General features: G+C 39.7%; 1 protein-coding gene across 1 annotated transcript in view; it reads right to left on the reverse strand.

The window, feature by feature from the left end:
• Window positions 1–12188, reverse strand: part of LOC106924282 (cadherin, EGF LAG seven-pass G-type receptor 2) — a 53044-nt gene that overhangs the window by 37433 nt on the left and 3423 nt on the right. Inside the window, exon 2 of the mRNA XM_088005972.1 lies at window positions 2075–2297. Within this exon, the coding sequence (XP_087862098.1) occupies window positions 2075–2297 (223 nt within the window). The remainder of the gene's footprint in view (window positions 1–2074; window positions 2298–12188) is intronic.

Raw genomic sequence — 12188 nt, forward strand, 5'->3', positions numbered from 1 at the left:
CTGAAACACGGCCTGGTTTCAGAACCGGTCCGAGCGGTTCTTCATCAAAAAGGGACCGTCATTGGATCCTTAAAGACAGACCGGGTCCGTAAAGCTCACTGAGGGGGTTCTGTTTCCACCGGCGGCCTTTGTGAGCGACAGCCGCTGCAACATCTGCGCTAAAATGTCAGGACGCATTTCTGTGTGATATTTGAAAGCCGACACTTGTTTTGGCCTGTTGTGACAGATACGAAACACAGTGAACAGCTTTTAAAACGGACCTTATTTCATCACACAGATGGGGAGGCGTGTCTGTCCTGGCATGCAGCTTAACTCTGACCCACAGCATCTGGCTTATTAGGTGAAATCACAACTTACAAAACCTACATTCTGCTGAGCAAATCCAAAGATTTATTCAACTCAAGCCCCCCTTCTGAAATATGATTGCAGCCAATTATACCAAATCAAGTTATACAAAAGTATTTGAGTTTGTTTTGAGAAATTTAAACTTCCACTTTGCACATTTTTGTACTTCCATTTGTGTCTCTACCGCAGCTACAAAACCCAAGAGCTTAAAAAAACACCCAGTCAGTTTGTGGGAAAGTGTTTTAGTGTCTAGAAAATGAGCCCTTTCAAAAACGGTTGTTAAGTCACCGTTACCTAGCAACCCAAGTGGAGCTCCAGCACGTTTGGTCAGCTGGTTTTACTGCTGTATGCGCCGTACAATGGCTACTGGAAAGGACAAGTGCTTTGTTTCCTGACTTACCATCCAAAAACCACTTGCTACATTCTTGTTGGTTATGCAGGAGGCCCTACTAATGCTTTTTAAAGATGTATGGTTGTATAATTTCTAGGGGCTATAACGATTCCTTGAAAATGTATCTGGCTCAAAGCTTCGTAAAATTATGTTTCATCATTTAGCGCACCATGTTTGAGCCCGATCATTGTCTGTGATGGGCAGCGTGCTCACTTCCACCTCTGAGTTGCTGCTATGTGCTAGCAGCATAAAGGCAGAGTCTCTGGGTTTCTGTCGTTTTTTGGGGAACCATTAAGCGTTTTTAAAGTTACGGACGCGACGGTTGTAGTACAACAGCTTTTCCTCTCCCGGCAAAGCGGTTCCCACCATTTGAAGGCGTACGGTGGGAAGGGCGCTGCCAGCTGCTGTAGTTATAGAGAGAGAAAGAATCGTAAAAATAATGACTAGAGTACTCGATTACTAAAATATTCTTTTACAACAGCCCTAATAGTTTGAGTTGGGGGCAACAAGAAGAACTCAAACATCTCATTCTCATTCTAAACTGGACAGACTAAAATCTCATTATCTGAGAATGAGTTTGTGCAGGAAATGTAGTGAACATGTTTTGTTTAGACCTCTCCTAACCTGTTCAGGAAAGCATAACAGGTCACCTTTATCATACATTCATAATTTTACATTTTTACACCCATTTGAAACATTTTCCACGGTTCCCTTGCGCCGAGTATCAGACGACAGTCGAGCTGATTGTCAAACCTGTCATGGTTTGAGTGATCAAATAAATTTGACTCCATCTACAGTCATGCCTAGAAATAACACTCCCAGGAGCATGCCCCGATTTCTTGGCTACTGGGTTACACAGACTGACCAGAAGCAGAAATCACAAGGAAGAACGACCGCAGTAATGATGATGCTGATGAGACAGCTTCTGTCAGTCACCGCCAGGGAGAGGAAGACTGTGCTGAAATGGGCCAACCTCTGACTCACAGCTCAAAGTGACGACTGACACAGTGACTGTAATAAGACCCGACTTTATGGGACTAACATCCTCCCGTTATGCAACACCTCTCCAAAAACAAAGCTTTTTTGTCTCATCTTTTAGTTAACATAGCTGCTCACATCCAACACTCAGCCGACTCTAATGGTTCAGTATCAGGGCTTTACTCTGACTCTGAAGTGGCCCTTATGAGGAGGACTGCTTTCCAGTGATGCTATTACTGTCACTTATCTACATTAAGGTTATGTAAATCTGAGCACCCAACGGTGGAGGTGAGCGCTAACCCATGTGTGATGTGGGTGGAGTGTGAATCACTGACAGGCGGCGGAGCTGGAGGAGCTTACGTGAGGGAGAGGGTGAAGTGGAAGCGCTGGCGGAGGCCCTTGAAGGTGAGGAAGGAGCTTGGAGGGAAGTTGCGAGTGGTCATCTCGCAGTAGGGCTTCTCGTAGCCGCCGGACGGACACTCGCACTTGAAGCCGCCGACCAGCAGGTTCACGCAGGTGCCTCCGTTCTTGCAGACTCCAGCAGCGCAGCGACCCGAACGGGACGACAGCTCGCAGCGCTCTCCTGGAGATCGGTGAAGAGGAGGAATGAGGATTAATACAATTCATGACCAGGAGGTTAAAACGATCAGTTTCTCTGATTTTACTTCTTATAGGTAAATGTTTGAGTAAAGTGAACATTGTTATTTTGTTCTATGACTACATGTCTCCAAAATTCCAAGCTTATTAATCCTAATCATAATGTCTGTGATGTAAAAATAGTTTCAAATTCAAACAGGCCTGCAGGGAAAATTCATAAAGAAATAATTGATTAGGAGCATCAATTGACATCTGATTCGACGTGTTCAGACTGTGAACCGTGGTTTATTTCTCCTCAGCGGCGTCTGCAGGGTTAACCTCTCTCTCTGCTCTGACGCCCCCCGCCTCCCTCTGGGAATAAGGCTGCAGTTTGAGCTCAATTCTCATTCAGCGAAACAACATGACGGCTCAAGAGCACCGAGCTGGAAGTGGTTTTGAAGACAAAATGATTGCACTTTTCTGCAGACTGTGGCAGCTCAGGATGATTTTCTGAGCGTTTTTCACACTTTGCAGACGGCTTGACGACTTCATCAGAGCATTACAAGAAATCAGACAAGAAAAGAGAGTTTGTGCGCTGCCTGCACATCAGACACAGCATCCATGTTTTCTAAAAGAGTGATAAAATGAATCTAACTTTGTAGAGTAGGAGCATAAATTGCACCTTAATGTTGATCAGGTGACGAGTCCGTACAATACCAAACAGCCTTTCTTCTAAGGCTATTTTTGTTAGATTTCTGTAGTTCTACTGAAGCTATTAATAGATCATCAATTTTAATAAACAAATGAAGCACAGCAACATTTTAACACAGCAATGTTCCTTTATAATGCAAAGCAACATTTGCATTATAAAAAGATCGATCAACAAAAAATGAATTGTTAGATAAACGGAGTATTAGATGAACTAAAATGTTACCAATTATGTATAAAGCAAAATCTAAAACAATTAAAGTAAATCACAATAAATTGTTGCAATTGTTACAGACTGGCATTGAGCAATTGTTTCGAGATGAAAGGAAACAAACAGAAGAAAAATGAAAATTGCAAGCAGATGATTATAGTTGATGGAAAATGTTTTTCGATCATTTTTACCTTTTTCCTTTACAAACTTTTACAGGTTTGGCTGATTTACTGCCAGCTGTTTGTAGGTTTCACACCTATTTGACAACCTATAATTAAAATGTTATTTTTCTAATATGCTCCTAGTTTGTTGCATGAAACTGTGACTCCAATAAATATTATTTACCATCAGGAGATTGCTATGAAGTTTATTAGATTGATCAGTGAAACTAATCTCTCTCATTTAGTAACGATTAATTGAGTCAATCAGTAAAAATAAAAAGTTCAGAAAATAACAAGCAACTGAGTTGGATAATACATGAGGTTTTCTAACTTTTATATTTATTTATAAAAGTTAGAAAACTATCAAGGAAATTAAACTAATGAGTTAAGTGTAAATGGATGAAATGTAAGTAAACTGGGCAGAAAAGGTGGCGCTTGGTTTCATAATGGTGGAATGAACTGATTGAAAATGGAAAATGGACAAATTGATCCATTTTCTTTCCCAAAAACCAGAACCATAATGATGTGAAGCAGCAGTTTTGAATCTTGATCTAAGCTTATTAGCCATGTTGTCATCTGTGAGCTGTGAGGAAAATAAAACTCTTCCAAATCGGCGTCACTGACATTCTGGTCAGCTGCAGTTTTTCTGAATAACATCCATCTTATCGCGCTCATCCGGCCCGTTGGGACTGCAGCATTTGCTGAGGCGAGACTGTTTGTCGTCCCCTGGGTGAGCAGGAATTTGTGTCAAAGCCACTCAGTCAGCAGGGCGAAGGTTTCTGCAGCGCTCCTGTAACACTGACACACACCCAGAGCCCACGTCTTCAGCTCTGATTATCAGGCTCTTTATTTACTCCCGACGATTAATCACTCCATTCAGTCTGTTCTTTGTTTCGAGAAAAATCCATTCAGTCTAAATAAACTCAAGAGTTCTTGGTTGGGATGTTATTCTTGGAGGGAAAGTAATTTAGTGTTTTGGGCTAATATTCAGCCATGTTTTTCTGCTAAGCCATGCATTAAGAAACGTATTATAATAAGTAGCTTAGCTTGTGTTTGTTCTGCGATGCTTTTGGGATGTTTGCCTTCTGGGTCAACTTTTTATTTAGAGGTTTCAATACTTCACATTAAATCCTTCCTATTGCTCTGAATTAATTTATGTGTAAAGTTTTACTCTCATCAGAAAAGTGGAAAGCAAATGATGTGCCAGAAAAGTTGGTTAAAATTCATGTATACATTCTGGGTTGGTATTTTTGTTTATTTTGTAATGATGATATCAGTGGTGATCAATCCACATTTTCCAAACACTGCTCTGCATTTTGTACCTACAGGTAAGCTTCAGTGTCCTAACCACTGTCATTTATAATAGGTGCACATATTCGTAAGGAAGTTTAGCTCATAACTTTTTACTGGTACTAGTTTTTAGAAAATGATCATATTTCTGGTTAAATAAAGATTAAATAATCTAATAAACTGATGGGTTATTTAACACAAAGTGTGAATGAACAAAACTTTACTCTTTATGGGGATGTCTGTGTTGTGCACATTGAATGATGGTTGATAGAAAGCTTTCTCTCTGCTTGTATTAATTGCGCTCCATCTGTTTTTTATCTCTGTAGCAAACAGCTGCAGTCAGGCGTCTCTAAAACGGAGCTTTTCCTCACAGAGCTGCGTTGTTGTTCATTTAAAAACCAGTGGAAAGCAATAAAGCTTTCAGAGTTTTTTCCAGGTAATCAAGGAGGACAAACACTGCAGCGCAACATCAAGTCAGAACCACTCTGAGATGTGACTTCCTGTGGAGAAAACATATTGCCAGAGCCGGTTTATTGCTCTTCGTTTATTGCTATCGGGTAAACGCCTCCGTGTGGTCAGACGTTTACTGAAGGAAACCCCCACCAGGTGTAGCAGCCAGGTGAGCAGGACATCGGAGCGTGGGACACAAACGATTCAATCAATAACTCAAACATGTCTCTCCTGATGTTTTCACGCCTCTTTTTACGTCCAACACAGTAAACAAACTATGTGTTTGTTGCTGGTTTGCATCATTAAGCAGCAACTCGCAAACAACCAAATAATCTAACTTAATTTTAGACAAAAGATAATAGTAATAAATGAAACGTGTTTGACTAACTGCAGGTGTTAGCAACATCTCTGACCACATTTGAACTTAATTTACGTCAGTTCTACTCAAACAGTCCTGCACAGAAAGGTAATAATTATTTGAATTGAAAGATGTTAGAAAAATCCAAAAAAATATCAGTTTAATTCAAAGAAATGTACAAAACTGAGCTAAAATTAGTTGAGATAACCCACAAAAACACGGCTATATAATATAAATAAATATATGACCCCCTTCACCCTCATATTTAAATATTTGATTATTGTATTCTGTGATATTCAAGGATATTTTATTGTCGTACCACCTTTGCTTGTTTATGGTACAAAATTCAGACAGATTAAGAAATTTAATACACAAATAAAAAATAAAGTAATTTATGTGATATATAGATGTGTATATTAAAGTGTGTGCTTTAAGTAAATAATTGATCATTGATATTCATCTGGTAAATAGGTTTGTGGCATGTTGTATTTTCTGTAACACATAATAAACATGCAAAACAAAATTGAATCCAGTTACTATCAAACCCAACAAACCGGGTGGAAAATGACAGGCCTGGTGAATAAATAACATCCACAGATTTAAATTTCCCATTGTGGAAGATAAAAATTAACTATATTATTAAGCTGCATGTCAATACCTACTTTAATCTGCATCCATCAATATTAGGTATAGATTTTTACAAGGTTGTAATTTGCATAAAAGAACCGGATTATTGCACAGAAACCCTGCATTGAAAGTTTCTTTGAAGGTCTTGCAGCTGAATTTTATTTTTTCAGCGTCTTGCAGTGAAAAGAGTGAGCAGTCATAGATGACAAACCCAGTGAGTAAAAGTCGGTTTCACCAAATATTTTGTACCAGAAGGAGCTGAAACAAGCAACCACTCAGGATTATGAGGTGAATAATGAGATCAGATCAGTAAAGCAGCAGATTTATGCACAAGTAATTTAGTCTTGTCATAAAGCTACAGGTCATCTGGACGCTGACCCACTCAAACATGCCGATTATTAAATCAGAGAATTGTGATTGTAGTCTGATAATTTTACACAAAAGGCCCAAATTAAAACACAGATTAAGTTCTGGGATGTTTCCATTTCTTGAACAAATCAACCATAAGATTAGGAAAATATTTATTTAATAAGCAGTTCAAGAATTTATGAATCAGCAGAGGGTCATTAAAGTAAGGAGGATTATTGATCGTCTTTGACCTGGCTTGTAATATTCAATCAATTTCTTATATTTCATTTTCTATTGTTAGCAACCATTACTAATAAAAACAAATCTCTATCTTTAACTAACCTCACATATTATATACCTCAGACAAATTTAGGTTTAGTTTAACTTATTTATATCAAGGCAGCTGTACAGAGAAATGACATTTTAAACAACACAGAGGGCTATGAGGAGTGTATGGCAAACCATTTATATATAAAATTAAAAAGAAGTGGGCCAAGAATTGAGCCTTGTGGTACACCTGTGTTAATTTGAAACAATGAAAGCTTGCCACTTGTAACACATTGCTCATGTTTTCAGCATATGATTCAAACAACCACAGATAAAATCACGTTTATGACTTCTGAATAAGAATTTTATGGTTAAATGTGTATATGCCTTTTTAAAATCCATAATTACTGCTCCAGTTTCTGTACCCTAATCAAGTGATTGTTTAATCTGCTCAATAAAGAAGCAACTAAGACAAGCTGCACAACAATGAGGACAAAAACCAAATTGTAAATGTTATTGTAACTGTTTAATTTCGGCTCCTTATTATATTTTGTTGTAGCTTAGATGTATTTTCACACTAAGCAAGAACCTTCCCTGTTTTGTTGGATTCTGTTTTTAATTAAGAGAAGACTAATACTCTAATCCCTGATGTTTATGTGTCTGACAGATTTATGCAGCACATAACAGTAATAATAGCAAGCTGTATCAAAGCTTTAAAATTAATCTGCTGGGTTCCTGAGAGCAACTAATCATGTGCCAAATTAAACCCCGATGATGTGTGTACCAATATGTTAATGTGATTGCAGGCAATCAGACTGGTGATAATTAACTGATACTAGATCTAAGATAAAAGATTGCTCTGTAGATTGTTACAGGAACGCATCAGGCATATTTATTTAAACATAAAAGTGGCACCCTCACCCTGGGCGTCAGATTAATGTAAACTTTGATAATGTGGTTCAGGCTGGTTCATTCTTTCTTTGATTTGCAGTAAATTCAGTAAAACATTGACATGTTTCTGCTTATTGTGTGCTGTTTTCAGTCACTATTATTTAGTGGACCACCCTGTGACTGACTACCGTATTTTTCGGACTATAAGCCGCTACTTTTTTCCTAAGCTTTGAAACTTGCGGCTTACACCCCGGTGCGGCTTTTCTGTTGATTTTTCTTCAACCACCAGGGGGCGCTTTAGCAGGAAGTGAATCATTAGAAGTCAAAATTGGAAATCAAAGAAGAAAGTGCTAACATGCTAGCAGTAGGCACAACGGAGAAATTTCTTCAAACTCATATGATGGAGCTTTTAAGTTGAGGGTTGTCGATCTGGCAGAAATAGAGCCGCTGCACGTAAACTCGGTTCGGCTTTAGAGACGGAGATCCAGCAGATTTATTAGGACGCAGCCCTCTGCTGCCCTGTGCTGGGTCCTTATGGAAAACCGAGAGCGGCGGAGATACCAGTGGCTTATAGCACGGTGCGGCTTTGTACGTTTCCAGTTTTTTGTTATTTTTTTATTTGTAGGTGCGGCTTATAGTATGGTGCGCTCTATATCCAGAAAATACGGTATAAACTGAACAGGCAAAGTCAAGCATGTGCAAAGATTAAAATAACATCCACAGTTGAAACCAGATATTTATACTCTTAACAGAAATATGGTCCCAAAATAAGCGATGAAAACCGTTATAATAATGTTAGTCACACAGAGGATAACAGGGAAACCAGAATAAACAAAAACCTGTTGCGGAATCAGAAGTTTACAGGAATCATAAACTGGAATTGGCTCATGTTGTCACCAGATTATTTTAGTATCTTTGTTACTCTGACCATAAATTAAATATACATCAATTCTCTAAACCACTGGTGTGAAACCTAAGGCCCACGGGTCAAATCCGACCCGCCTTAGCTCACTTAAACTGAACTTTAAGATAACAGTTGTTTACTTAAATATTATTTTATCAGTCAAATCAAATCAGTTTTCATTTGTATAGGACAAGTTAACAAATATTGCCACGTTTTAAGAAATACAAATTAGACGCAGAGAAATTTTAATAGTTTATGGTTTACCAAGTATTATTGGTCTAATTTCTATAACAAATATCTTAGTACACTTGAAATAAACAAAATTAACTTACAAGTAACTTTTAGCAAGAACAAGGAGCTTGCTTTAAGTCATTAACATAACAGGTGAAATAATCTGCCAGCGGAACTACTACTTTTTCGTTATTAAGGAATTATTGACTATAAACAAACCGCTTGATCTTGCTGAAAAGTTACTGGTAAGTTAGCTTTATATTTTTTCCAAGTACACAAAGATATTTTCAATAGAAACTAGACAAAAACACTTGATAATCTTTTGTGTTTCTGTAGTGTGCTTTCTGTTCACGAATCAGTGCTGTGAAATAGACGTTTTCTCCAGGTTGATTTTTCTCCAGGGACAAACTACATGCAAATTCTCCTCTTTTTAAAAACGGTGCATGCAATTGGAAATGCGTGCATTCGTTCTCAGCAGCAAACTGTGGAGGCTTTTAGTGTTTGGCAGGTGATCATAGACACCGAGATGTTCTGAATGTGGAAGTTTGCCTTATTTTCTTTGAGCCAAAGCTGGAGTACGCCTGCATATTTAAATCCTGATCACAGAAAGGGTAAAGAAAAAGCACTTTCAGAGGGACTGAGGTGAGCGTTTAGCAGGTGAATACTTGCATGCATTAAAGTGTGGGGATGTTTTAAAAAGATGCTGCTCTCCTGCTGAGCCTTTTCTGCAGGAAAATGTGCTCAAGCTAAACAACATGTTGTTCTCCAGCATCTACAAAGTGACTCAGCCAAAGGAAACCATTCACTTCGTCCCTTTGCCTTTTCCTCCCTGCTACCATCTGGCGACGCCCACGTCGCCTGCTCACGCACTGGAAGACACACAAATACGCATCAACAGACGTAGAGTCCCCAGATCGTCTGCGTACGTTTGCTACACACACCATGGCATCTCTCCGGCACTTACCCACCCACCCAGATTCGTGGAGGGCGTAGCTGAGCACTCGAACACATACCGAGCCCCATCAAAGTTCGGAGCCTGGCAAACTCAACACTCATGGAAAGAGAAGCAGTGGGAGCTTTGGATCAGAGGAAAACACCTCAAACAGAACCTGCCTGAATGACCCAGTTTGATCAGGAAACATCAGCTGCAGGTTTATTTTCAGATGCAGGACCTTCTGCACCTGCATCTCACAGCGCTCGCATTCAAACCTCACCAGCTGATGGGAATTAATTCTGGAAAGTGTGGGTAAAAATACGCCCACTGCTCTCCCCGCGCCTCCCCTTCTCCGCGCTGATTCACGTTAAAAGCTCCTGCCATCCAGCTCCAACACCCACTGCTGTGTGAGAACCAATAAGTGCCACTCAGCCTGGACTCAGAGCGACCGGGCCCACACACTTAGCACCCGACACTATTTCAGGCTTCATAAGCAGCTTTGCAAATGAGTGGAAAGGAAAAGAAAACTTTTCTGTATTTGATGAGGTGGAATTTAATGGAATATGTAAGAATAGGAAACATTTTTAGCTGGAGGCAAACGTGACTGGCATCCATTTTAAATACCAGCCAGATCATTGGTGCTGAGCTCCTGCAGCCAGGGCCGACCCAAGACTTTTTGGGGCCCTAAGCAGGTCTTCATTTGAGGGCCCCCCCCATAGCAACATGTCAACACCAGATGCTTCATTTTTCCAAAGACGAAGCACCTAGGGCTAATCTTATTGTATGATTTATAGGTAAATATTTGAGTAAAATGAACGTTATTTTATTCTATGAACTACTGACAGCATGTCTCCGAAATTGCAAGAACAATATAGTATTTACTTACTGAAAATGAAAAATGGTCAAAATAATGAAAAAGATGCAGCGCTTTCAGACCTCTAATAATGCAAAGAGAAGAAGTTCACATTCATTTAGAAACAACAAAACTAATGTTTTATCTCAAGAAGAGTTCAGAAATCAATATTTGGTGGAAAAACCAATGAGGTTTTCAAAAGCCAGGAGAGTGCAGTGGGCTCTTACTTTTTTCCAGAGCAGTATATGTAGTGAAAGACACGTGATCAATATCAATCGATAATCCATCTGATAGAATATTCAATCATTTCATTGAACTGTGAGCCAGAACCGCACAGCATTCTGGGGGATGTAGACAAAGGAAAGGCATCAACCGCTCAACCTCTCAGGGCGAGCAAAGCAAGGTTGGTGGCATCAACTCACTCACTCACTCTTTCAACAACTTGGTGAGTAACTTGTGGTTACCTAGCAACAACTTGGTGAGTAACTTGTGGTTACCTAGCAACAACTTGGTGAGTAACTTGTGGTTACCTAGCAGCCACCAGAAGTTTCAGGTTTTGCCGCCTAATTGCTTAAAAAAAAAAAAAAAAAAAAAAACAATGGACAAAACAGCAAAGGTCATGTAACCAGTTTGACAGTATTTCAGATATTTAAAACAAAAAAACTAAACAATAACTAAAAATATCGCCTGATATGAAACACTTATATCATGGTAAGATTTTCAGCCATACTGTCCAGCGCTTATATTTACTATCCTTAGTGTTTGTAATTAACTTATGTCACACCCGTGTCGTTATGACTATTGAGTTTAATCTCACAAGTAGGGCTGAAACGATTCCTCGAATGATTCGAGTACCTCGATTACTAAAATTCCTCGAGGAAAATTTACCTGCCTCGAAGCTTCTTTAATTTATGTTTTATTAGTTGGCGCACCGTGTTCCGGCCGGGACTTCATTTGCGTTGCGCGGAGCTCTCACTTCCGCCTCTGAGTTGTTGACAAAAGCTAAGTCTCAGCGGCATAAAGTCCAATCTTCAAGATTGGCCCGTGGGGATTTTATGGATTGATGATAATGCCTGACTTTTTATCGTTTTTGGGGAACCAATAAGCATCCTTAAAATGACTGGGGGATGCCTGGAGTACGGCAGCATTTCTCCTCCGGGGCTGCTGGTTGAAAGCGAACGGCGGGAAGAGCACTGAGGTGAGCGGATAGACTGAACAGGGCGGGCGGCTGAGTAGCTGATGCTTACCGTGTAGCTTTACCGACGAACCGCACAATAAATTTCATATCCCGGTCTGAAGAAACGGGTGGCGGAGCGCATCGTACATGGCTGGTAGATGAGTTTCTGAGTGTGACCAGTGAAGGTGTCGTAAATATCCCGTATTGCTTCCCCCGTGTTCGTCCCCCGGTCTAACGGTTCGTCAGTCCGCTGGTCTATTTCCTCCCCTCCACCCCATCTTACGTTCGTTCATTCGCCCTCTCCTCCCACTCCAGGCGGCATTTCCCGTATTTTCAAACCCAAAGCGTGACAGGTTAGGTGGCAAGGTGAGTTTAATTGAATGAATGAATACATAAACTAAAAGCTGGATTGTAGACATTTTTTATAAGCATATTTGTGAGCCTGCCTCTTTGTTATTAAATTCAATATAATTTCAGATTTTTCTATA

Source organism: Poecilia mexicana, unplaced genomic scaffold (assembly GCF_051168715.1).
Source record: "Poecilia mexicana isolate PSO_F unplaced genomic scaffold, ASM5116871v1 scaffold_5, whole genome shotgun sequence".
In the NCBI taxonomy this organism is placed as follows: Eukaryota; Metazoa; Chordata; class Actinopteri; order Cyprinodontiformes; family Poeciliidae; genus Poecilia; species Poecilia mexicana.